The sequence below is a fragment of the Panicum virgatum genome, chromosome 3K, assembly GCF_016808335.1.
Source record: "Panicum virgatum strain AP13 chromosome 3K, P.virgatum_v5, whole genome shotgun sequence".
NCBI classification, from domain to species: domain Eukaryota; kingdom Viridiplantae; phylum Streptophyta; class Magnoliopsida; order Poales; family Poaceae; genus Panicum; species Panicum virgatum.
In genome coordinates, this window is record NC_053138.1 from 20,936,165 (window position 1) to 20,963,686 (window position 27,522).

At 45.2% G+C, this 27,522-nt stretch overlaps 2 protein-coding genes across 2 annotated transcripts; one reads left to right on the plus strand and one right to left on the minus strand.

Annotated features, from left to right (window-relative positions):
• Window positions 1-2,425: 2,425 nt before the first annotated feature.
• On the plus strand, window positions 2,426-4,798 carry LOC120698287 (probable F-box protein At4g22165). The gene is made up of 2 exons (XM_039981822.1): window positions 2,426-2,859; window positions 3,395-4,798. Exons 1-2 carry the CDS (start codon window positions 2,778-2,780, stop codon window positions 4,600-4,602), a joined length of 1,290 nt encoding a protein of 429 aa, XP_039837756.1. The 5' UTR covers window positions 2,426-2,777; the 3' UTR covers window positions 4,603-4,798.
• Window positions 4,799-5,737: 939 nt separating this feature from the next.
• Window positions 5,738-27,522, minus strand: LOC120698288 (eukaryotic translation initiation factor 2-alpha kinase 1-like). Its single transcript, XM_039981823.1, has 10 exons — window positions 27,355-27,522; window positions 11,210-11,355; window positions 10,464-10,752; window positions 10,188-10,379; window positions 7,823-7,922; window positions 7,649-7,706; window positions 7,453-7,554; window positions 6,665-6,793; window positions 6,321-6,560; window positions 5,738-6,155 (listed from the first exon to the last, which is right to left on the minus strand). The coding sequence occupies exons 2-7, from the start codon at window positions 11,224-11,226 to the stop codon at window positions 7,539-7,541; spliced, it is 672 nt and encodes a 223-aa protein (XP_039837757.1). The 5' UTR covers window positions 11,227-11,355; window positions 27,355-27,522; the 3' UTR covers window positions 5,738-6,155; window positions 6,321-6,560; window positions 6,665-6,793; window positions 7,453-7,538.

Sequence of the window (27,522 nt, forward strand, 5' to 3'; positions counted from 1 at the left end):
TGTTACGTCGTAGCTTGGTTAATTATTATTATCATCTGTATCGAGTGTCCTCCAAGGTTTGTACGGTTTTGAACCATCTGATGTAATAAATGTGACATCAGCCTCCTGGGACTGGTGCTTTGTATCACATTTAAGTCTTCTCTTATGAGGGGACGCTTCAACGACGCAGGGGAGGGCCTGCGCCACCGGAGCTCGGAGCTCGATCCGCCGCCGTCCGACCCCGATCCGCTCGAGGAAAGAACAGATTTGCGCCGTGGCAGAGCCGAGGCAGTGGCGGCGGAGCATCCGAGGCGAGGACGGCAGTGGCCCTCGGATGTCGGGGTGCCGGAGCCCCCCCCGGCGGCGAAACGGTCCCAGCAGGGCTGCGCGTCCCTCTGGCGCGTGGAGGTCCGGCGACGGATGGAGGCGCGGCGGTGGCGACCGGATCTGCGGCGCGATGTGTGCGGCAACGGCGGTCGGCTCCGCGGCGTGACGCGTGCGGCGGACGGGGCACGGTTGGAGGGAGGTTTGTTTTTTTTCTCTCGATTGATTTTTCCTTTAACCGCGCCGGGTGGGATTCGAACCCTGGCGGAATGGCGCTGCGTGACCTGCATCCGGCGCTGGCGGGCCTCAACGCGAGGTAGGCTTCAACGCGTTGAAGCGTTGATGTGCTGACCGTCAGATCACATCGAGGGCTGGTAGGGGTCGCTGTGTGCCGTAGATCTTCACAAACATAAATTGCTAGGTACAAATTTGCGAGTGCATGAACCTGTGGCTCCTCAGCGGGGGTAGTTTCTGTGTGTGATCATAGCTAAAATCAAGCGATCTTTTAGAGATAGATACGAGTCTATATTTATAGAAATTTCTTCTTCAGATCAGATACTTATATTTAGAAAAAAAAATAGACAAGTCGGGCTGGGCAAATTTAACCGAGAACCGAGACCGAACTGAAGTAATCGAGAATCGGAACCAAAAGAACCGAAATCGAGAATTTCAGTTCTCTGTTCGGTTCCCAATTTCAGAAACCGAAAATCTCGATTCGGTCGGTTTTTGAGCTCGGTTAACCGAGGAACCGAGCCCATAAGCAAATTGTCCCCATAAGGCCCAACTGGCCCAAGTCGACGGCCCATCTAGCATTGAATCTAACCTCCTAAGGGCCTGTTTGGGACTGTGGTATGTAGAAGCAGGTTGCAAATAAGCGAAACGCGGCCCACTCCTCGCTTCTCGCGTTTTGGCCGCTCGTAGTTCATTTGCTCGCTTATCACGTTGAGCGCGGTTGCCGAACGCGCGTCCGCCGCAGAGCGTTTGGCGAGAATTTTCTGATTGTTTCACTGAAACGCGTCGCATACGCAGTGCCAAACAGTCCCTAAACCTAGCCCACGTCCCCACCCCACCCCACTCCCCAATCCCCCGGCGCCCCCTCGCGGCCTCGGATCCAGATTCGGTGACTTGCGGTGTCACCAGGTAACTAGCGGGCCAATCTCAGACGCTCATGATGAATCGAACGGCTCACAAAAGAGAAAGGCAAAGCTCCCCTGTTTTTTCACCGCTGAACATCGATCCCAGGCTTCGTACCGCCGCGTCGCACGCAGCCGCCGCCGCGCCGCGAGGGAGGCCGGCCACGCCATGGAGGCCATGGAGGCCCTCGGCCGGCGAGGGAGGAGCAGCACGCCAGCCCGGCCACCCCGCGCCGCCGCGGCTCCCGCCCCGCATGCCACCGCGCCATGGCCTGGGCGCACCACGGGCCTGGGCTCCACAGGCCGCGGGTGGAGGCCGCCTCGCCGCGCCCTGGCCAGCACCGTATACCGCGGGCGCAAGGGCGGGCTCTGCGAGCTCTAACGGGGAGGCTCCGCCGCAGGAGGCAGGGGCAGGCGCCAGCCCGCGCGAGCCGTGGACGCCAGCACGCCCGCCATGGACACCGCCGGGAGGCAGGGGCAGGTCGCCGGGCAGCTCCGGAGGAGGGGCGCCGGAAAAGGCCGGAGGAGGAGCGCAGGGCCGCCCACGCCCCCGCGACGCTCCGCCCGCGCGCCCATGGCCGCGCTCCGCCCGCGGCCGCGGCCGCGCTCCGCCCCGATGGTGACGGCGACTTGCCATGGCCGCCTCCGCCCCGCTCGCCCGGAAATGGAGCCCGGCCATGGCGAGCTCGGAGCAGGGGAGGGGACGGATGGGCGCCGGGCCGTCCCTGCGCTCGCCACGCCGCCGTGGCCTCGACCGCCCGGGCCCCACACGGCTCGCCGGCATCTTTGCTCCGCCATGGCCCCACGCGACCTCCACCGCCATGGCCGCGCGCTCGTCCGGGAGTGGGGATCGGGGGGATGCGCGCTCCGCCTGGAGCAGGGGAGGAGCTTTGCCTTTCTTTTTTGTGAGCCGTTTGATTCATCATGAGCGTCTGAGATTGGCCCGCCAGTTACCTGGTGACTTGCTTACCGCAAGTCACCGAATCTGGATCCCGCCGGCCGCCCGCCCAAGCCCCCTGCCTCTCGTTCTCAATCCGCCTGCCTCTCGTTCTCAACCCACCCGAGTCCGAGTCAGTCACCGAATCTCAATCCGCCTGCCTCTCGGTGCCGGCCTGGGTTCTCGGCCAACAAGAGGGGAAACCTTCTCCCTCCGCCCAGCCCCGACTGATTGGTTTGTCAGATCTCGCCCTAGTAATTTCTCCTCCCCTCCCCGGCGGTGCCCGCTCGAGTTGTCGCCGATTGCTCTTGCTCGCAGCCACCACGGACCAGAGAGGATTCGTGACTGTGTCTGTAGATAGAGGAGAACCAACCATATTGGGCTCTTTACTCCGTTCCTAACCGATGAGTATGAGAGGAGCCCTTCCAGATTCGCCTCCTGGATCCGATTCCTCCCTAAGTGACGAGTTCTCCAAGGTTGCCCTGGGTAAGTCTGCCTTGACCTTGCAATCAATTGCAGAAAGATGTAGCGATTATAATCGGATTTTTCGTCCCTTGCAAAACTGAGTGTTTATTAGTGTCTCCTTTCGCGGTAAAGATGCATTTCTTTCGTAGAATCTCACATGTCAGCTTCTAAAAAATGTTATTCTGTAGACGTTCTCGTTGTATGTAGCATAAAAAACATATTTACTTTGTTTCAATTGGTTGAAATCCTGTTTTGACCTGTGCTCGGTTCCAAAAGATCTCTAATTCTGACACTCTCGATCTTGCCCCCAACCATTGGTTTCTTCGTTGGCAAGGTGCGTGTCCTAGTGGATTCGACTCCCGATTTCTTTGAGAAAACTTAAAAAAAAACTTCTTTGGAGAGATAACTATACCTGATTGAAGGGACTCCTTTGTCCGAACTATAGATGGATTGGTTTGTTCTTTATAAACAAATATATATATATATATATATATATATATATATATACTTTACATGTATGTGTGCTGAATATTACTCACAATATATGGTATGGCAGGACCTTGTACAAGCCCCGGCTGGTCTGACCTCCCAATTGACATCATCCTCACCATCCTGCAACGCCTTGAGCTCCCTCAAGCACTTGCATTTGCATCAGTCTGCACAACATGGAGGGCTGCCGCCACAGCTGCCGGTGTTCCATGTTGCGGCCCATTGATCTTGTCCTGGGCCAATCATCTCAAGAAAACAAGTTTCCCACAGGACGAGTGCACAGCTCTGACCTGTAACTGGCGCCACCTCCTTAATGTTGACAAGGCCTATGATGTCAGTTTCCCACATGGCTGCTTCGTCGCATGCTGTGGGGCCTCTCATGGATGGCTTGTTTTGGTAAACGAACTCTCCGGTCTTGTGCTTTACAATCCCTTCACCACAAGCATGATCCCTCTGCCGCCAGTCACGGACTTCTCGTGCGTGGAGGTAGTCTACCGTAGTGGAGGGAGCTCGGAACATTACCTTGCAGCAGGTATAACATGTCATGCAAGTTCACTGGGAACATGGTTCTATCAGAAGGCAGTGCTGTCTGACAGTCCATCCAAAGGTGGTGACTACACCGTGATGATCATCCATTGTGATAGCAATTGGCTCTCTTTTGTTAAGGCAGGACAGAGGAAGTGGCAAGTGGCTTCTACTATAGAGTTAAGCAGCAGAGACAGATATGCAGACTGCGCATACCATGGTGGGAAGTTCTACACAATTACAGTATTTGGATTGGTGGAGAAATGGGATGTTGACAAATTGAATGGGCCAACAAAGGAGGTAGTGGTTGCCGCAAGACACCATTTAGGACCTATCTTTACTAGGCATTTGGTGCCTACACCATGGGGCGATCTCCTGGGGGTCTCAGCTATTCTCGCAAGTGGCTACTCGGATGGTATTAGGTTCCAAATTTGCAAGGTTGATCCCAATGGATGCAAGAAGGTATCAAGGAAGGATTTGGTGGATCATGCTCTGTTCCTTGGACTGAATCACTCGTCATGTTTACCCATCAAGAATTTTCCTGGCCTAATGGATCAGTGTATTTATTTCTGTGCTCCTTGGATGACGCAAACGTGTCAATATCTTAATCGATTGCGTTGTGGTTGGGGAGGCGTGAGGATGTACGACTTGAAACGAAGAAAGTTTGGTCATGCTCTTCCCTTTTGTTGTGATAGTAAGGGGGGGATCAACCTTCATCCTACGGAGGTGTGGATCACTCCAAATTTGTAATTACGAAAAACTGCAAGACACTGAGAGGCTCGCCAGTTGCCTTTAAGCTTTTACTGATTACTAGTAAAGTGCACATGCGGCACGCACGTGTGGATTTTACTTTAGTAGCGCGCTCGTGTCCGCCGTGCAACGAGGTTGGTTGCGTGCGGGACAACCTGAATGACTGAAATCTATTACTATAGTAATAATTTTTTTTCATGTAGTGCACGTATGGCACATAATACACCAATTTTTTAGACGTCTAATAATATTTCTCGCAATACATTTTTAGACGTCTAATAATATTTCTCGCAATACATGTCCCGTAGTCTCCTAAGAGTTTCTTGCAAATCCTTTGAGATGTTCCCTGTTGATTCATTTCCTCTGTATTTCATCATCTCAATCAAGAACTACTTTCTGAGTATAAAAGATTCCTGTGTATAAGTAGGTGCACCATCGTTACTATAGTATTTGATTATTTTTTTAAGAAGATGGGCTAAATGAATATGTAATACCAACCATGCGTATCCTTAATGCAAGGTAGTATCCATCCCACATGTGCATTAAGTTGATAATTAGATACCCTGTCAAATTACTGCACGAAACAAAATTGTTACATATAATTATTTGGATATAATATTTGTATGTATTTGTATCATACAAGGAATTTACCTATCGAATGTTTTTGGTATATGATCTGGAATTGTACATCACCAGTCATAAACATCATCATTCCATTCAGGTTGTATTGCTTCCATTGCACTACCAAGTGTTATGCCAATTTTTTGTATTCTATCAAGATAGTATTTCGATGGATCATCTTTTGGATCCCAGTCAGGTGTATGCATTGGGTCCAATATATAGATAATTTTTTCTTTCATGTCGAAAGAGAACAAGATGCATTTTCGGACAGGAGCTCCTTGCAGATTTTATTGTTTCGGCGCATGCTCAGCTTTGCTGCAGTTCGTCAGTAAACCACGGCCCTGTAATTAGCATTCTGGTTGTTCTAAGTTTCCTAGCTAGAGTCTAGAGCTTTATAGATTCATGTAATTAACAATTATTCTTGTTAATGAAAAAAAGGATACACATCTCTATTGCGTATCATTGAAATAAAATTCGTGAGTTCTCCAATTTTTGTGTATACTTGCTTTCATTGCAAATGCAAGTTGTTTGCATCATTTATAATGACAGCTTGATATTCCAAGAAAATTCTGTTTAACATAATCCAGCGATGCACAACCTGCTGGCAAGCTATCAGCTTGCCAGCACAAGCTATTAATCTCACCACGCCATTAAAGTGTACCTCACAAATAAAAAAACAAAAGAAAGAATCAGAAGATAATGTTTTTGTTTACAGGTAGCTGCATCATCAGCAACCTTGCCTTCCTCGGCACTCTGGGGCAGCAGGAGGAGGAGGATTATGAACAACAACTTGGATCGACCGCGCTGTCGTGCTCGGTTGCGGCTGACGCCTGGACTGGTGCTTGTCCTCCCATTGTTGCTTCTTGCTTCCTCTTCTGATTACTTCAGCACTTCACAGCTCAGCTTTGAAATACTTTTGTTGGCTCCTACTCCTGAAAAGGGACCGATTGTGAATTCTTATATATCATCTCAAAACTTTTATTTTGCACAAGTGGAGTTACATAACTAAACAAAGGAATGATATGCTGTTTTTTTTTTAAAAATGCTTTGCCACTCAACATGTATTTTTGAAGACTATAGATGTGTTGATTGCTTACATCTAATTTGGGACATGAATAGAGCATTGGGCCGACAAGGGTTATTGCTCTAGCAGCTGACTTTAGAACCCCTTTCCCTGATTTGGCTCCTCCTCCTCCATGATCTGACTGCTGCTCCAATGCTTTAATTTTGAATGATTGTGCATCAGAAAATCAAGAGAGCAACTTACTGCTACCAGCTTCACATTATTGATTGATCCCCTCAAGCTGTTCCAGATGGTATTGAATGTATCAGTTCCCCTATAGTGATGGAATATAAAAAATTTTGTAAGAACAGTAGAACACCACCCTGCACAAGGCAGAACTCATGTAAAAAAAACTGAAAGTAAAATACTATTACTTACAATCACTTTGCCATTTTCTTTGCTCAAATTGACAGTTTGGAACCATGCCTCCAACTCTGGCTTAGCCAACTTGCCTTTCTAATTAATTTGGATCATGTAGAGAAGATTGGGCTGATAATGGTTAATTATCTAGCAGACACCAGAAAAGGATACCAGATAAGAACAATAACTTCACCACATTTATAATTTACCATAAAAATGTTTTATGCCACCATAAATTGATATTTCCAGTCAGGCTAGAAACCCCACTGTGTCATCCAGTGCAATAATAGCAATAACGTCAGATCAAACTCATAAGATAAACTCTATGTTCCAAAAAATGGTTATGTCCTCTATTGCATTGATATGCCCACGGGTGTGCATGTGAGAGGTGGCCTGATCTTACTCTGTAATTCACAAACACATGCATGCAGACATGTAACTTTTTTTTCTCTCGAATGCACAGGAGAACTGCGCATCATCATATTAAGAAGAAAAAGTGATGGGGCTAGAACCCCTGGTGTTACAGAAATAAAGGGGTTGTAACCCCCCAGGAACAAATAAACCAGCTACCTCTCAAATAAGAAAAAGAAAGACCAGACCAGGACCAACCACTAACTGTCACTAGGCACCAGGGCGAGGAGATAAGAAACTCCTCTAGCCCCTGCTATAGACCAAAGATGCAGACATGTAACTAACTGTAAGTAAGTACAGACCCAACTCGCATATCAATCTCTCTCTCTCTCTCCCTTTCAGAAGTTTCGGAGAACAAACATATCAGAAAAGGCATGCATAAATTATGAAGTTACCATCAGATAGTTGCACTTTGGTCTCCGTTCTTTCACCCACTGAAAAGATTGTGCCAGTCTCCATCCCCTTGATTTCATCAAGAAGGCTATAACAAATGCTGCCTACCTAGTAAAGTGTTTTGATAAAATTAGTCAAATCAGTGCCACTGGTATGGAAGTTAATAGCTCCAATGAAAATCTATCTATATGTACACACCTATTTTCCCCTGTCATGTAATGCACAAGGACACGTGCATTCTCCCTCTCACATTGTTCTGAAATCCAAATGAACGTACCAATTAGTTGTCAATTGTCTTACTGAGAAACAGATTAACCTATGTCCTATGATCTCAAGAGGTAGTGAGGGACAGCGAGAGAGTAGCATGTATACCTAGAAACTGGATTTCATCATCAAACTGCAGAGTTTTGTCCTCTTGAAGGCAGTGATAAGTGAATGAATTCCGGTACAGGTTCTGGCACAATGGTTTAGTCTGCAGGTAAGGGGGCATAAAGGTCACTGGACATTCAAATATAACAAGCAAGATGCTTCATATGAAATGTCAAAACAATAAAGCATAAGCAAGAGATCAGATAAACGGCGAGGGTGGGAGCGGTAGTGCGCTGCCGCCATCGGGCGGTGGTTCACATTCTCTCCTCTTCAGCCTCGATCTCCTCCCACGCCACGAGATTTCCACGAATGGATCTCCCCGGCGACGGCGACGGCCACCCGCGTGAACCCCCACCGCGATCCGCACCTGCGGTGCGGCACCGCGCGCGCAGGACCCAATCACCCCGCTCCCCTCCTCCCCGGTCCTACACAGGTCAACGGAGCACGAGAGGGCTCTAAGCCGGTAGAGGAGCCGGCGCAACGTGGAGATATTGGGGTCACCGGCGAGGAGGTCGTCAGCGCCGGCCTCCACCCTCCAAGCAGCGTCGTGCGGCGCTCGTAGAACATTGAGGAATCCTCCTGTCTGAGCGGGAGGAGGGGAGGTGGCGGTAGTGCGCGGCGACCGAGGAGGCGGTGTCGCGCGCACGGCATCAGTGGCGTGCGCACGGCGAGCGTGAGGGGAGAAGGCAAAAACATGGAGCAGAGGAATCTGAAAAGGAGAAGCGCGCGTTGACCGGCTGACGAAACGAACGGGTATGCAGGCGGTATGCGAGGCAGGTAAGCGAGCCGTCCGGTGACAAAATAATTTAGTTTTTGGCAAAAACATCCCACAACATGCTGTTTCTATAGGTCTCCACCCCCTCTCACCTCTCTCGATCCTTACAGGCGGGTCCGGTGTGAGGGGTACTGTGGACCCAATTTGGGTGAAAAAAATTTCAATTATTTTCGATCTTTATAGTATAGATTTGCGGTAGGGCATCCATTTCCTTTTGTTTAATAACTCAAAGCTCAATATTGTTATATTCGGAGGGCACGATTTAACAGCCAAAATGAAAAGACGACACCAACAGGATCATGGCCAAAATGAGGGGGGGGGGGGGGGGGGGGGGGGGCAACACAAAAACTCCTTGAGAGGAAGCTGAGCAACTCGTCCTTCTGCGTTAGAAAAACATAATGATCCATTTTCCGGGGGGGGGGGGGGGGGGGGGGGCATTCTTAGCCGACACATCACATAAATAACAAGAGCATCATTATTTGGCCAGTCAACCACTTGTTTAAGCTTTTTATTTTTACACCTTCCAAGGAATAAGAATTGCCATTGCTCAGGATGCTTGCATTAGCTGGATGATTCCTGTGCAGACCATCAGAAGTTCCGTCTTTCGCCGATGTACTCCTGAAAAAAAAAATTCTAAACCCCCTGCGTAATTTGATAGGCTGCTTATACATTCAATGAATTACAGAAAATCAATCATGAGGCCTACAGCTCAATGTGTTTGTGTTCTACAACAAAGACTCACGACAGGAGCCATCAAGTTTTACAATTTTTATTCCCTTATAAGTCCTGGTTATATTTTTTCTACGAACGGATGCTATGTCTAAGATCAAAGAGGGAAAATTTGGATCAGGTAACTATAGATAGTAAACAAAAAAAGAAAATGGCAAACCCAAAATCGGTTTCTCAAAATTCTGATGTAAAGAGCAGCTAAACACGAATGCTTCAAAAGCAGGGGGCATGTGCTGCCAAATCCTGGTTGATTATTGGCGCACCATCACGTAATGGATGCTTACATCTTTTGTTGTTTTCTATCATAATGATAACCGGATCTTATGGCTGATGCCAAATAGGGAAAGGTTTGAGCAGGGATTGTGGATAATAACCAAATGTGAGAACAGAATTTGCAACTGATATTGGCCGCCCAATATTTGGAGAGAGAGAGAGAGAGAGCTTTATTATTTATTATTTTTTGCTTCAGTAGGTTTCTGGTTAATTCTTGTACTCCACCTGTAACACTGTTAACTTATTGAATTTAACTTTGACCATCCTTCCTATTGAAAAAATTAGTGCAAATAAATACAAATATGAGTTATCCTTAAATACCTCTGATGACAAAAAAGTCACAACAAAATAAATAATACTAACATAAATTTTTTTGAATAAAACAAACATTCAAAGTTGTAAAAAAAAAAGTCAACAGTGATCTACATTTTGGAATAGGGGGAGTAGTTTCTTTTATTTGTTGATAAAAAGGTAATATTTAATGCACTTCTCTAGCTTCAACTAAAAAAATGATTTGATTTATGTCGCATTTGGCTGCAATGCTGCGAAAGCAACTAAATACTGAAATAAGGTTCAGATTAGAGTAGTTACCAATACATCATTCGCCGATGCACGATTTGAGTGGCATAAGTCAGTCATTTTTTCAAGTAGCGCTGTTTCACCCATCCAATTGTCTGGATATGTACCCAGTTTCACGTTGCACAAAACCTTAGCTCTCTCCGAACCACTTCCAAAAGGATGAAATATTTCCAGATATATGATACCAAGGCTATAAACATCCACCTAAATTAATGACAGCTATTAGTTGCATGTGAGAAAACATTGTCGTAGTTTCAACAGATTGCCTGTAAGTCAAAATGAATATACCTTGTATGTAACCTGTCCCAAATAAAGTTCTGGCGCAGCATATATATGGGTACCACGGTCTGGTGTCCCTTCTTTGCCATCAGTGTAACTATCTGCCCAACAACTATGTCCAAAATCACCAATCTTTACTTCACCTTTTCCAATAAATATGTTGCCAAGCTTCAAGTCCCGATGTATAACACCCTTTTGGTGTATACATTCAACAGCTTCAGTTATTTTCTCAAAGAGTGTCCATGCTTTTTCCATATTTATTTCACATTTACCGATAGATGAAATATCCTCAACAGTCCTGCAAATAAAGTTTAATATGCTATGTCATTCATTCAGGAAGAAAAATACATGTTCTACATAGCCAATGGTATTTTCAAGAATCTAAGATCAAGATGAATTAAAAAACACATAGGGAATATGAAAATGTTATACTACCTCCATGTCATTTTATTTGATGTTGACTAGTTAACAAATGGAGGTAGTAGTATCTGATATTCTCGTTAGTAAAGGTTGTAGAGCACTGCACCAATTGGAGAACTGTGTAGCTATTTTTGCAAAAGGTCTTAGCAGCACTACTTGTATGAAAACAACAATCTTCATGTAGGTATGAGTATACAGCCAAGTGCATCCGCTTGTGAATAACTAATTTGGACAAACATTAAACAAATGATGTAGAGTAAACTATTTAAATTCTTAAGAAAATCAATATAACTCCTGACCCTTAGACAAATAGATGCGTATGTAAACCACTCTACCTTATGCAGTTTTCCATTTGGATAATCACATGTAATGGTTCCTGTAGATCAGATTCAGAATCATCTGACTGTTCCCAGCTTGCTTCTTGATATTTGTCTCCATCTTCATCCAGTTCACTTACATAATAGTCCTTAGCAGTCCACGCCTAAATAAATGTGTCAACATAATACTTTAGCAATCTTTAACAGTTAACACTATTAGAGTATATTTGGGATATCTCTATAATAGATAGGTTAGGATTATATCTGGACTCTACCATACCGTAGGAGGCTTGCCCTCCAAGTCATGTACCCCAATATATACCGGCCTAGGCCTCAATACAATACAATCATTCCATTACCCAATATATACGAGTTTGGGTTCTAACCCTAGGCCTCAAACCCTACTTTTCCGCTGCTCAAACCCTTGCGCCGCTGGCGCCCCTCCTCTGCGCCACCGCGAAGCTGTTCCCCACGGCGCCCCTCGAGCACGCCACCTTCACGACGCTCTACCGCGCCACCGGGGAGGTTTCCCATGAGCTCTGCCGGGGACAGTGCCCTCCCCATGTTGTGGCTGCCGATGGATCGGAGGTTGTAGCTATGGCTGGTGGGTGGATGTGGCTTGGGCTCGCGCCGCTGGCGAGGACGCGACGCCGTCCTAGCGGCCGGCATCGAACGGAAGAGGGAGGGAGCGCACGCTCGCTAGGAGCGAGAGAGATAGATCTCAACTCTGGCTGCCTTCTCAATCCATGATAGTATAGTTTTATACAAGAATCGTAACAACCTTTTAATTGAATCCTAACAAACCGAATCTAAGCAACCGATAACTCCGCGTCGCTACAACTGACGCCGTGGGCGCGGCGCCCGTGTCGCGCCGCGACGCGTTCCAGCACGTGGCCTCGTCCACCTTACGCCCCTCAGCCACTTGCACGGCTTCGCCTCTGGTACCTGTGACATCTCATAATTTTAAAATGCTAAACAAGAAATATTAAATGTGGTTTCTTGATTAATAAACAAGAGAAAGTCAAATTATGCATTTCTTTTTGGAAAATAACATATGTGTATATATATGTATGTGTGTATATGTGCATAGGTCAGAAACTTCAAATAACTTTCACACCAATGCAATTAGGCATAAGAAAAATGAATAGACATGTTCACCATGAAAAGATTAGTAAAAGTCTAGTTGAACTCTAGGGATAAAAGTGACAAAAATTACATGAAATGATAAGTGTTTTGTTTTGTAGTTTTCGAAAATTTAAAATAACTTTTAAACCATTGCTCGATTAAACTTTTTCCTGAAATAAAAGTTGTAGGTTTTTAAATTCTCTACAACTTTCGTATTCAGTGTTTTTCATGTTTCAAAAGGAATTTTTGAGAAAAATTTGATTTTGAATCAGTTAATCTCTTTTTCTCTCTCTTCTCTCTCTCCCTCCTCTGTTCTGTGCTGGCCGCGCAGTGGTCGCCGTCCGAGTCAAGGTCGCCGGCCACGCGCCGCTCTCTCGCCGCGCCCCGTCCCTAGCCTCTCCCGTAGCTTCTTGGCCTCTCCACGCGGCGTCATCTCCCTGCACGCACGCCGAGGACGGCCGTCGACGCGCCACGGCGACGAACACGCCGAGCCATGCCGTGCGCCAACTCTCCGCTCGCCTGCGCCCTCTGCTGGCTCTCCTCCCTTCCTTTTGCTTCGCAAACGAGCCCTCTACCTCCCCCTCTACTCCCCTCCCTGTTCCCAGCGCCGAACCGAGCTCCCCGCGGCGTCCAGAGCCGCCGCCGCCGCCATTAGCGCCGCCGCCCCCTAGGCTCCCGCGGAGCTCACTCCTCCGCCTTTCCTCGCGCCCATTCGACCCCGCAGCTAGCTCCCTCACCCTTCACTGGTGCTCCCCGACCCGCTCGCCGACACCCAAGCCCGCCGGAACGCCGCCGCCGCAGGCCCAGTCCGCCGCCGGCCGCCCCTCTCCGCGGCGCCGCCCGCTCCGGCCATCCCAGCCCTAGCCAAAGCCACCCCGAGGTAGAGCTCGTCCTCCTCTTGCTTTTCCCCCACCGGGCCCTCACCGCGGACGACCCCGAGCGCCGGAATCCGGCCGCCGCGCGCCTCCCCTGTTTCAAACCCCAGCCAAGGACCTCGGGTTGAAATTCAAGAAAATCCAGGGGATTGTTTGAATAGACTGTGACTCAGATGAATAGTGCTTTAAGGACTTCTTTGTAATTTCTAGCTGTAAACATTGAAATTCAATAGAAATTCGTAGAAAATTCGTAAATTAGCAAATCTAGATGTTCTGGAATCCTTGTGTAAAGCTCTATGCAGTAGAATCATAATATGCTGGTTGTTGGTTGAAACTTTTTGCTGGAAAATTAGATTTATGTTACTAGGTGCATAAAGGCTAGTTGTTTATTCTTTTTCTTAATTATTTCTTGAAGCCTTGTTATGCTCTGAAATTTTTATGGTGGTTTTTTCATGTGACACTAGTGTTTCTATAAAAATTTCGTGGTCAGTTCTCATGGGTAGCTATTTCTTTTATTTAATCCTTGTTTAGTAGACTTTAATTATGGTAAATAGTTTCTATTCATGATAAATCATGAAAATATTTCTGCGTGTTCTTTATGAATAGTTTAGCCTATCCATGAAGTTTGAGCCCCAATTCATGATTAGAGCAGGAGCTAAAAATGAATCTTGTTAAGCTGATGTCTGTTTTGTTTATTTTCTTCTAATTAATTATGTGCATAATAAATCCAAAAAAAAATTAAATTAGATAACTCATCCCTGTGTAGACCTACTGTTAAAGTTTGAGCTTCTTTTATACTCTGGTCTAACCTGTATAATTCATTCTTGTTCTAGGAGTTGTCTGATTACATGAACTGTTCTGGATAATTGGCTACAAGTTTTGGGATGAATTTTGCAGGATAGCTAGTTTTGTTTACCTTCTGTTTGATGTAATTTTTGTTGAATTTAATATTTTATGTGTGATGAGTTGTTGATTTATTAACAAACCATGATTTAATTGCTATAGAAAACTACTCCCACTTGTATAGGAAGTTAGTATAACTTTCTTGTGCTGTTGATCATGATGCCTTGTGTAGTTAGATATGTTGAGTTACTACTCTATAAACGATTGCCCAGTAAAATATGAATGGAAGTGTTTCACTCATTAACTTCGGGTTTTGTTTGAATTACAACTTTTTAGTGAAGCAAGCATAAATTGTTTTCATCACAACAACTCACCCATGTGCATCTCATATAGATACGACTACTCTCGCCGACGGTACGTACGAGCTGGTGCCTGAAGCGGAAGAAGGTCCTGGAGAAGCTCAAGTGAACTTCGCCGACGCCGTCGAGAAACCGAACCCGACTCCAGAAGCCTCGGAAACTAACTCGGTTCAAGAAGGCAAGCCCCGGAGCATGTCCCTCTATTTTAAATTATGCAAATTATTATTGTTCCTATCTACTTGTGCATTTAAGTTACAGGAGTTGACTGGAACCTTAGTTGCATGATCCTAGGTACCGATGATTGAACACTAGTATGTGTAGGTCGTTAGTTAGCTATGCTAATGGTTCGGTAGAAGTCGAGTGATTTCCTGTCACTCGCGAGAAATTATAGGAGTTGGTTGTTTACTACTTGCTACAACTATAAGGTCTAACGGGCGGGGTCGTGATACTCGGGATGCCCCATCTGTTTAGTGAAAAGTGATAAGGCCGCAGTGTGTGGTAGTGGTGGTTAAGCGTTTGAACGTACTAATCACATGCCGAGAATATGGTAATCAGTAAGCTTAAGTACTGGATTGAACCGCAGCCGGAATATACTCCCCACCGTCTTGACGTCGTTCTCATCTAGCTAATGACGGGTGCAGGGCCGGGCTCTGTAGTCGAGGGCGGTGGGCCTGTTCCGTGAAGCGGGAATTGAAGGGAAAAGTTGCACGTGTGACTCTGGGAGTAACCACGTGACGTGTGTTTAGGTCTGCCTGGCCAGGTTAACAAATTCGATTCGAATCGTCCGTTTCTCACCGGTTATTGAGACTGCTTAACCCTTCTGTCACATAGAGTAATAAGTGGAATATGTATGATGATGAATATTATTGGATGATGAAAGATAATTGTTTTTCCACCATGTATGCTATTGGATAGATGCTAATGTAGAATGGTTAATTAAACTAGAACTTACAAGCGAAAATCTGAAATAAGGACTTACTCTTTGTTGCTTTTCAATAAAAATAAACCCCCTCAAGCCAAAAGCCTTGCATGTATAGTTAAAGCATTAAGTATATCCTAGTCGGGTAAGCCTTGCTGAGTATTAGTATACTCAGCCTTGCTTGTGGCTCAATTTTGTTTCAGGAGATACTTTGGAGGACATGTTTGCCAGTCTGACCTGGCCTTGCACTCTCCCGCCTGGTTCGTCCGTGGAATGGGATACGTCCCCGGCCAGCGATGATAAGAACGAGTGATGTCACGAATCGGGCTTCATCGTGACACTCATACCGTCGTTAGATATCGTGTAGTATTTTCGCTGCAATAAAGAACTCTGGTGTCTTTCCCTTTATGTTTGGCACTACGAAAAGTACTTTGTTAAATTTGGAACTTGGTTTGTAATTCTACTTTTATGTTAAACTCTGTGGTGTAATATATTGTGAGGTGTTGTAATCTCTGGACTCGCCTTCACGTGAGTTATGCTACTTTGTTCGATCCAGGTTTAAGTGGTTTTATCGGGAATTTACCCGACAGTCCTCCGATGTACTCCGTCTGCTGTGCAAGTTAAACCTAATTGCCTTTGCAACGATGGTTAGCGCACTTAAGCCGGTTTATGTCGCGCTGTTCTGCCACAGCTTGTATCAAAGCCGAACAAAGCGTGCACTAGAGAAAGTGACGAGTTTTCGAAGAATTTTATTAAAATTTGACCACAAAAATTGCATTTGCAAAATACGTTGGTTCGTTAAGGATGATGCCTAGTTCGTAAAGCCCTAGGGGAATTTATGAGAATTTACTAGGTGGCTATCTAACTTATGTCATTATATACCTGACTTCCAGCACTTTACTTTCCGTCAGACCTTATTTTTGTGCACAATCAACCCTTAAATTCTGTAACGACGCACCTACGCTATGGTAAGAAGGTAAGGATCCTCAGTCAGCTGAGGGAGTCTGACCTTCCCGTCGGTGATGCGAGCCGAACGTTGCCCTAAAGCAATGGCATACTTGAGGTGCTGCCAATATACCAACTATCAGTTGCCTATATTGGGAGTAAAGTATACTCAGTCAGCTGAGGGAGACTGACCTTCCCGTCGGTGATGCGAACCGAACGCTGTGCTCAAGCAGTGGCCTACTTGAGCTGCTGCCAATATATCGACCATCAGTCGATTATATTGGGAGTAAAGGAACTCGTGAATACACTATCTCAGTGGCGTATGTTAATGTTGGCCATACGGCGGAAAATTGTATGGCTGCCGTTTCTATAGTGAATGGCAATGTATGGGTGAATATGTGGGCAACTGCATATGCGTTACCCATGTGGCGTAGGACACATGGGGGCCGTTCGTGAATGCTGGCACGAAGTGTCCAGTCGTGAATATTCATATATATATATATGCATCTTCTACAGGTACACTAACCGCGATTACGTTAAGTTAAGAACGGTTAGAATTCGGCTAGACATATATAGGGAGATACGTAATTTTGTGCTATGCTACCGGCGCTAACCCCGTAAGTCCAAAGCTATTTGGCAGTTGTTTGTTTTGTGAGGACGAATAGGTCGTGCATGCATCATGATCTTAAACTGGAAATCAATAATTGTACATGTGGGTAGTGGGGAATATTGAGGTTTGCACCTGAGCACATGTTATTTTTCACAATTAAGGTCTATCTAGACTCTGATGTGTCTGCCGTGTCTGGATATAGGAAGTTACCGAACTCAGCAAAGGACTTTATTTGCCGAAGTGCTTGAGTAGAATACAAAGATGTAGAATGTTAAAATACCCCTTTGCTGTCAAAAGTTGTTCTTGAAACGAACAACCTTTTGTCCATGTTGTTATATAATTCATGCAAGTTTCATTTATCTGCACTTACTCTTTTGTACTTTGGGGCATTGTATATCACTTGCTCACAAAAGAGTTTTTGCATGTTCCAGATGGTGGGATCGACGCGTGGCAATCCGGAGGGTTTCGTGAACGCGAGTGGTAGCGGATCGCAGCAGCCGCCACCCCCACCACCAGGCTTTGCGGAAATCCTGTCCGTCCAGACTGAGTTGCTTCGCCAACTTGTCCAAGGGCAGCAGCGAGGTGGACACCACGCCCATCAACCTCAAGCTACTGGTTATCAGGATTTCTTTGCAACCCAGCCTCCTCTGTTCAATAAGACAAAAGAACCACTGGATGCGGATGCTTGGATTCGCACAATCGAGTCCAAGTTTGCACTACTTCCGGTGCCATGTTCGGAGGAAAATAAGACTCTTTTTGCCGCACAACAGCTTCGCGGTTCTGCTCGTCTTTGGTGGGACAACTATCATGGCATGCTTCCGGTCGATCACGTTGTTACTTGGAACGAATTCAAAAATGCATTTAGGGACCACCATATTCCAGAGGGTCTTATGGAAAGGAAACTGAATGAGTTCCTGGCTCTCACTCAAGGGACTCGTACGGTTATTCAATATGCCCAAGCTTTTAATGGTCTCTGTCAGTACGCGGGCTATCATGCTGACACAGATGTTAAGAAGCGTGACCGCTTTCGCAGAGGACTTAATACCAAACTCAAGGAACGTCTGAACCCCATTAAAATCGATACATACAATGAGTTGGTTAATCTGGCAATTACCCAAGAGGATTGCATTGTGGCTCATCGTGCTGAGAAGAAGCGGAAGGCTCCACCTGGACCCTCGAGTGCTCAGTCACCGAGGTATCATTTTGTGCAGAATGTTTCTTCTACCATCCCTCAGAAGGCCCCTCTACTAGGGCGTTGGGTTTTAGGCCGCCACAGCAGCAGGGTGTAATGCGACCCCCTGTTCCTCAGCTAACTGGTCCCAGGCCATTTGCCTCACCACCAGCCCGTCCAGGCGATAAAAATCGTTGTTTCAACTGTGGGAGTTCAACTCATTTCGCCCGAGAGTGTCCGTAGCCTAAGAAACAAAACCAGGGTCAAGGTTCTACTCAGAACAACCAGAACAAGGGAAGAAGGCAGACTATTCAGGTCAGGCAAGGGCGAGTCAACTTCACCACTCTTGCAGAACTACCTGAGGGAGCGCCAGTAATGACGGGTATATTTTCTATCCATCACAAGCCTGTAGTGATATTATTTGATTCCGGTGCATCACATAGTTTCATTAGTGCAAAATTTGGTGCAAAAATGGGATTTGATTTCTGTCATACGAAGGGGTCATACATGATATCAACACCCGGTGGTAAAGTTGCATCTAATCAAATGATACGGCTTGTGCCAATCAAGCTGGGTAGTAAAATCATCAACAGCGATCTTGTCATCTTAGGACTGGAAGGCCTGGATGTTATTTTGGGAATGGATTGGATGACTCGACATGGAGTAATCCTAGACATTCCTTCCCGAGCCGTTGAAATAAACTCTCCAACCCAAGGAGCCACTACTCTTTATTTACCCTCCCAAGAGTGCTCCAATTCTTGTGCACATGCCACGAGCGAATCCAGATTAGAAGAAATCCCAGTGCTATGCGAGTTTGCCGATGTTTTTCCGGATGACTTGCCGGGAATGCCACCGGATAGGGACATAGAGTTTGTTATTGAGTTGCAGCCTGGTACTGCACCTATTTCAAAGAGGTCCTATAGAATGCCACCTAAGGAATTGGCTGAATTAAAAATTCAACTTCAAGAACTTCTTGACAAAGGTTTCATTCGCCCTAGTGCATCACCTTGGGGTTGTCCGACCTTATTTGTGAAGAAAAAGGATGATAGTTTGAGATTGTGTGTGGACTACCGGCCTCTCAATGCGGTGACAATCAAAAATAAATATCCCCTTCCCCGCATTGATGTTTTATTTGATCAATTGGCTGGAGCTAGGGTGTTTTCAAAGTTGGATCTTTGCTCTGGATATCATCAGATCAAAATCCGACCCTGTGATATTCCTAAAACCGCCTTCTCTACAAGATATGGACTATATGAATATTTGGTTATGTCCTTTGGCCTCACAAACGCACCTGCATATTTCATGTACCTCATGAATTCGGTGTTCATGCCGGAGCTTGACAAGTTTGTCGTGGTTTTCATTGACGACATCCTTGTTTATTCCAAGAATGAGGAGGACCATGCCAAACACTTGCGCATCGTTCTTCAACGTCTTAGAGATCATCAGTTATATGCTAAGTTTTCCAAGTGTGAATTTTGGTTAGACAGGGTGAAATTTTTGGGTCACACTATATCTAGTGAAGGCATAGCTGTTGATCCTAGTAAAGTGCAAGAAGTGATGGACTGGAAACCTCCTAATTCCGTTCATCAAATTCGCAGTTTTCTTGGTCTAGCTGGATATTATCGTCGATTCATTCCGGACTTCTCAAAAATTGCTAAGCCTATGACCGAACTGTTGAAGAAAGGAATAAAATTTGTCTGGGATGAAAAATGTGATAAAGCTTTCCACACTCTAAGGGAGTTGCTGACTAAGGCCCCAGTCTTAGCTCAACCTGATAATGCCAAACCCTTTGACGTGTATTGTGACGCGTCGGGTACGGGTCTTGGTTGTGTGCTCATGCAAGACAATAGAGTCATTGCCTATGCTTCACGATCTCTTCGGCCCCATGAGCAAAACTATCCTACTCATGACCTCGAGTTAGCAGCAGTCATTCATGCTCTAAAGATTTGGAGACACTATCTTATGGGCACTCATTGCAATATCTACACAGACCATAAGAGTCTCAAATATATCTTCACCCAAGCCGATCTAAATATGAGACAAAGAAGATGGTTGGAATTAATCAAAGACTACGATCTCGAGGTGCACTACCATCCGGGCAAGGCCAATGTAGTCGCAGATGCATTAAGCCGCAAAAGTCATTGTAATTGCCTAGCTGTGGAATCTTATGACCAGACACATAGTTCTGAAATGAGAAGACTAAATTTGGAAATGATTCCCCAAGGCACTTTAAACCACATTTCCATTGAACCAACCCTTCACGATCAAATTATCATGGCGCAACTACATGATGAAGGTGTTAAGATCATCAAGCAGAAGCTCTCCCAAGGGGAAGAAAAATATAAATGTTTCCGCCAAGACCACAATGGAATTCTATGGTTCGAAAGCCGCATAGTCGTTCCAAAGAATCATGAGCTCCGAAAGCAAATCCTCGATGAGGCACACCTTTCCAAGTTCTCCATTCATCCAGGCAGTAACAAAATGTATCAAGATCTTAGACAAAACTTCTGGTGGACTAGGATGAAAAGGGAAATTGCTAAATATGTTTCTGAATGTGATACCTGTTGGAGAGTGAAAGCCAGCCACTTGAAGGTAGCCGGCCCTCTTCAACCTTTGTCTATCCCATCATGGAAATGGGAAGACATAAGTATGGATTTCATTGTTGGATTGCCAAGCACATCCCAGAAGCACGACTCCATTTGGGTTATCGTGGATAGACTTACAAAGACGGCCCACTTCATTCCAGTGCACACCACCTATAATGCCAAGAAATATGGCGAGATTTATCTCGATCGCATTGTTTGCCTACATGGCGTACCTAAAACGATCATTTCTGATCGTGGTACCCAATTCACAACATGTTTTTGGGAACAATTGCAAGCTTCTCTTGGTACCAAACTGATTCGAAGCTCAGCTTATCATCCTCAAACTGATGGACAAACAGAGAGAATAAACCAAATCCTAGAAGACATGTTGAGGGCTTGTGTCATTCACTTTGACAAGAGTTGGGATAAGTGTTTATCTCTAGCAAAATTCCCGTACAACAATAGTTATCAAGAGAGTCTGAAAATGGCACCATTTGAGGCCTTGTATGGTCGAAGGTGTCGTACTCCTTTGAGCTGGTCGCAAGTCGGAGAACGAGTTGTATTCGGACCTGATCTTGTAACTGTGGCAGAAGAAAAAGTGAGGGTAATCCAAGCAAATCTTAAAGCGGCACAATCTAGGCAAAAGAGCTATTTCGACAAAAGAAGAGATCCCTTGCAATTCGAAGTTGGAGATCATGTATACCTTCGGGTTTCCCCAACCAGGGGTGTACAAAGATTTGGAGTGAAAGGAAAATTAGCTCCTAGGTATGTTGGTCCCTATGAAATCCTTGAAACTTGTGGACCCGTGGCCTATAGAATGAGACTTCCTCCACAACTATCCACCATACACGATATCTTCCATGTTTCCCAGCTTAAGAAATGTGTCCGAGTTCCCACGGAGATTGTCGAACAAGAGGATATACGGGTTGAGCCGGACCTTTCCTATGTGGAATATCCTATCAAAGTTCTGGATCGGAAAGAAAGGGTAACAAGAAGAAAAGTAGTTAAAATGTACAAAATCCAGTGGAGTCATCACACTGAAGATGAAGCCACTTGGGAAACTGAAACCTATCTAAATGAACATTACCGTGGTTTTCTCGCTTCTCTCCAAGGTACACACACCTTCCACACTTAGCCTAATTACTCGAATCTTGGGACGAGATTCTTTTTAAGGGGGGTAGGCTGTGACATCTCAGAATTTTAAAATGCTAAGCAAGAAATATTAAATGTGGTTTCTTGATTAATAAACAAGAGGAAGTCAAATTATGCATTTCTTTTTGGAAAATAACATATGTGTATATATATGTATGTGTGTATATGTGCATAGGTCAGAAACTTCAAATAACTTTCACACCAATGCAATTAGGCATAAGAAAAATGAATAGACATGTTCACCATGAAAAGATTAGTAAAAGTCTAGTTGAACTCTAGGGATAAAAGGGACAAAAATTACATGAAATGATAAGTGTTTTGTTTTGTAGTTTTCGAAAATTTAAAATAACTTTTAAACCATTGCTCGATTAAATTTTTTCCTGAAATAAAAGTTGTAGGTTTTTAAATTCTCTACAACTTTCGTATTCAGAGTTTTTCATGTTTCAAAAGGAATTTTTGAGAAAAATTTGATTTTGAATCAGTTAATCTCTTTTTCTCTCTCTACTCTCTCAATTCTCTCTCTCTCCCTCCTTTGTTCTGTGCTGGCCGCGCAGTGGTCGCCGTCCGAGTCAAGGTCGCCGGCCACGCGCCGCTCTCTCGCAGTGCCCCGTCCCTAGCCTCTCCCGTAGCTTCTTGGCCTTTCCACGCGGCGTCATCTCCCTGCACGCATGCCGAGGACGGCCGTCGACGCGCCACGGCGACGAACACGCCGAGCCGTGCCGTGCGCCAACTCTCCGCTCGCCTGCGCCCTCTGCTGGCTCTCCTCCCTTCCTTTTGCTTCGCAAACGAGCCCTCTACCTCCCCCTCTACTCCCCTCCCTGTTCCCAACGCCGAACCGAGCTCCCCGCGGCGTCCAGAGCCGCCGCCACCACCATTAGCGCCACCGCCCCTAGGCTCCCGCGGAGCTCACTCCTCCGCCTTTCCTCGTGCCCATCCGACCCCGCAGCTAGCTCTCTCACCCTCCACTGGTGCTCCCCGACCCGCTCGTCGACGCCCAAGCCTGCCGGAACGCCGCCGCCACAGGCCCAGTCCGCCACCGGCCACCCCTCTCCGCGGCACCGCCTGCTCCGGCCATCCCAGCCCCAGCCAAAGCCACCCCAAGGTAGAGCTCGTCCTCCTCTTGCTTTTCCTCCACCGGACCCTCGCCGCCGACGACCCCGAGCGCCGGAATCCGGCCGCCGCCGCCTACCCTGTTTCAAACCCCAGCCAGGGACCTCGGGTTGAAATTCAAGAAAATCCAGGGGGTTGTTTGAATAGACAGTGACTCAGATGAATAGTGCTTTAAGGACTTCTTTGTAATTTCTAGCTGTAAACTTTGAAATTCAATAGAAATTCGTAGAAAATTCGTAAATTAGCAAATCCAGATGTTCTGGAATCCTTGTGTAAAGCTCTATGCAGTAGAATCATAATATGCTGGTTGTTGGTTGAAACTTTTTGCTGGAAAATTAGATTTATGTTACTAGGTGCATAAAGGCTAGTTGTTTATTCTTTTTCTTAATTATTTTTCGAAGCCTTGTTATGCTCTGAAATTTTTATGGTGGTTTTTTCATGTGACACTAGTGTTTCTATAAAAATTTTGTGGTCAGTTCTCATGGGTAGCTATTTCTTTTAGTTAATCCTTGTTTAGTAGACTTTAATTATGGTAAATAGATTATATTCATGATAAATCATGAAAATATTTCTGAGTGTTCTTTTTGAGTAGTTTAGCTTGTCCATGAAGTTTGAGCCCCAATTCATGAATAGAGCAGGAGCTAAAAATGAATCTTGTTAAGCTGATGTCTGTTTTGTTTATTTTCTTCTAATTAATTCTATGCATAATAAATCCTAAAAAATTACAGTAGATAACTCATCCCTGTGTAGACCTACTGTTAAAGTTTGAGCTTCTTTTATACTCTGGTCAAACCTGTATAATTCAATATTGATCTAGGAGTTGTCTGATTACATGAATTATTCTGGATAATTGGCTACAAGTTTTGGTATGAATTTTGCAGGATAGCTAGTTTTGATTACCTTATGTTTGATGTAATTTTTGTTGAATTTACTATTGTATGTGTGATGAGTTGTTGATTTATTAACAAACCATGATTTAGTTGCTATAGGAAACTACTCCCACTTGTTTAGGAAGTTAGTATAGCTTTCTTGTGCTGTTGATCATGATGCCTTGTGTAGTTAGATATGTTGAGTTACTACTCTATAAATGATTGCCCAGTAAAATATGAATGGAAGTGTTTCACTCATTAACTTCGGGTTTTGTTTGAATTACAACTTTTTAGTGAAGCAAGCATAAGTTGTTTTCATCACAACAACTCACCCACGTGCATCTCATATAGATACGACTACTCTCGCCGACGGTACGTACAAGCTGGTGCCTGAAGTGGAAGAAGGCCCCGGAGAAGCTCAAGTGAACTTCGCCGACGCCGTCGAGAAACCGAACCCGACTCCAGAAGCCTCGGAAACTAACTCAGTTCAAGAAGGCATGCCCCGGAGCATGTCCCTCTATTTTAAATTATGCAACTTATTATTGTTCCTATCTACTTGTGCATTTAAGTTACAGGAGTTGACTGGAACCTTAGTTGCATGATCCTAGGTACCGATGATTGAACACTAGTATGTGTAGGTCATTAGTTAGCTATAATAATGGTTCGGTAGAAGTCGAGTGATTTCCTGTCACTCGCGAGAAATTATAGGAGTTGGTTGTTTACTACTTGCTACAACTATAAGGTCTAACGGGCGGGGTCGTGATACTCGGGATGCCCCGTCTGTTTAGTGAAAAGTGATAAGGCCGCAGTGTGTGGTAGTGGTGGTTAAGCGTTTGAACGTACTAATCACATGCCGAGAATATGGTAATCGGTAAGCTTAAGTACTGGATTGAACCGCAGCCGGAATATACTCCCCACCGTCTTGACGTCGTTCTCATCTAGCTAATGACGGGTGCAGGGCCGGGCTCTGTAGTCGAGGGCGGTGGGCCTGTTCCGTGAAGCGGGAATTGAAGGGAAAAGTTGCACGTGTGACTCTGGGAGTGACCACGTGACGTGTGTTTAGGTCTGCCTGGCCAGTTTAACAAATTCGATTCGAATCGTCCGTTTCTCACCGGTTATTGAGACTGCTTAACTCTTCTGTCACATAGAGTAATAAGTGGAATATGTATGATGATGAATATTGTTGGATGATGAAAGATAATTGTTTTTCCACCATGTATACTATTGGATAGATGCTAATGTAGAATGATTAATTAAACTAGAACTTGCAATCAAAAATCTGAAATAACAACTTACTCTTTGTGGCTTTTCAGCAAAAATAAACCCCCCCAAGCCAAAAGCCTTGCATGTATAGTTAAAGGATTAAGTATATCCTAGTCGGGTAAGCCTTGCTGGGTATTAGTATACTCAGCCTTGTTTGTGGCTCAATTTTGTTTCAGGAGATACTTTGGAGGACATGTTTGCCAGTCTGACCTGGCCTTGCACTCTCCCGCCTGGTTGGTCCGTGGAGTGGGATACGTCCCCGGCCAGCGATGATAAGAACGAGTGATGTCACGAATCGGGCTTCATCGTGACACTCATACCGTCGTTAGATATCGTGTAGTATTTTCGCTGCAATAAAGAACTCTAGTGTCTTTCCGTTTATGTTTGGCACTACGAAAAGTACTTTGTTAAATTTGGAACTTGGTTTGTAATTCTACTTTTATGTTAAACTCTGTGGTGTAATATATTGTGAGGTGTTGTAATCTCTGGACTCGCCTTCGCGTGAGTTATGCTGCTTTGTTCGATCCAGGTTTAAGTGGTTTTATCGGGAATTTACCCGACAGTCCTCCGATGTACTCCGTCTGCTGTGCGAGTTAAACCTAATTGCCTTTGCAACGATGGTTAGCGCACTTAAGCCGGTTTATGTCGCGCGGTTCTGCCACAGCTGGTATCAGAGCCGAACAAAGCGTGCACTAGAGAAAGTGACGAGTTTTCGAAGAATTTTATTAAAATTTGACCACAAAAATTGCATTTGCAAAATACGTTGGTTCGTTAAGGATGGTGCCTAGTTCGTAAATCCCTAGGGGAATTTATGAGAATTTACTAGGTGGCTATCTAACTTATGTCATTATATACCTGACTTCCAGCACTTTACTTTCCGTCAGACCTTATTTTTGTGCACAATCAACCCTTAAATTCTGTAACGACGCACCTACGCTATGGTAAGAAGGTAAGGATCCTCAGTCAGCTGAGGGAGTCTGACCTTCCCGTCGGTGATGCGAGCCGAACGTTGCCCTAAAGCAATGGCATACTTGAGGTGCTGCCAATATACCAACTATCAGTTGCCTATATTGGGAGTAAAGTATACTCAGTCAGCTGAGGGAGACTGACCTTCCCGTCGGTGATGCGAACCGAACGCTGTGCTCAAGCAGTGGCCTACTTGAGCTGCTGCCAATATATCGACCATCAGTCGATTATATTGGGAGTAAAGGAACTCGTGAATACACTATCTCAGTGGCGTATGTTAACGTTGGCCATACGGCGGAAAATTGTATGGCTGCCGTTTCTATAGTGAATGGCAATGTATGGGTGAATATGTGGGCAACTGCATATGCGTTACCCATGTGGCGTAGGACACATGGGGGCCGTTCGTGAATGCTGGCACGAAGTGTCCAGTCGTGAATATTCATATATATATATATGCATCTTCTACAGGTACACTAACCGCGATTACGTTAAGTTAAGAACGGTTAGAATTCGGCTAGACATATATAGGGAGATACGTAATTTTGTGCTATGCTACCGGCGCTAACCCCGTAAGTCCAAAGCTATTTGGCAGTTGTTTGTTTTGTGAGGACGAATAGGTCGTGCATGCATCATGATCTTAAACTGGAAATCAATAATTGTACATGTGGGTAGTGGGGAATATTGAGGTTTGCACCTGAGCACATGTTATTTTTCACAATTAAGGTCTATCTAGACTCTGATGTGTCTGCCGTGTCTGGATATAGGAAGTTACCGAACTCAACAAAGGACTTTATTTGCCGAAGTGCTTGAGTAGAATACAAAGATGTAGAATGTTAAAATACCCCACTTTGATGGCTTTTACAGCTTTTCCATTGCTGTTCTGATCAAACATCCACTTAGATGGTTTTTCCTGTCAGTGAAATTAAACAACAGAATATACATCTCCGGTATCATCTACTGATAGAGACGAACATTTAAGCAAGTAATAATTCCCCGGAAATCCAAGTATAGATTTGCAAACCGAAATAAAAAATATACATGTTTCCTGCAAAGCTTGCAGCTGCATTTGCCGACGAAATGCAGGTTTGTAAAACAATTGCAGGGCCTGAACATCTCTCATAGGCATTCCACCGAACACATGATATGCAGCTTCTTCAGAGTATGTTTCATGATATGCAGCTTCTTCAGAATTGCATAGATAGATCTAGTAAAGGCTTGGATTGGCTGCTCTTCCATTCGCTATGCAACAGATAGGTGGGAATGTTTAGAAAAAAAAAGGTGTAGGCTTAGAATATTACGTATGCCCACAAATTTTATCAGAGAATAGATTTATCTAAAACCACAGTATCAAGGGATTAGTGATCGATATACCTGTTGGCGTGGAGCAGCACTACTGGACCAAGGTACTCCCAGTAAAATGGACACGAGGTTGAGCAGCAGGCGAGAGGATGCACTCGTACATGCGCCATCGAGCTTGGCGCGGTCGGCCTTGGTCTGCAGGATCTCCTTGTCCTCCTGCGCCGGTCGATCTCCTTGCGC

Coding starts and splice junctions, on each gene's coding strand:
- LOC120698287 (XM_039981822.1), top strand. CDS start 2,778: ATGAGTATGAGAGGAGCCCTTCCAGATTCGCCTCCTGGATCCGATTCC. Junction 2,860..3,394: donor GTTCTCCAAGGTTGCCCTGG/GTAAGTCTGCCT, acceptor ATGGTATGGCAG/GACCTTGTACAAGCCCCGGC.
- LOC120698288 (XM_039981823.1), bottom strand. Junction 7,923..10,187: donor CATCGGCGAATGATGTATTG/GTAACTACTCTA, acceptor CCTTACCTGCAG/ACTAAACCATTGTGCCAGAA. Junction 7,707..7,822: donor TGATGAAATCCAGTTTCTAG/GTATACATGCTA, acceptor TTTGGATTTCAG/AACAATGTGAGAGGGAGAAT.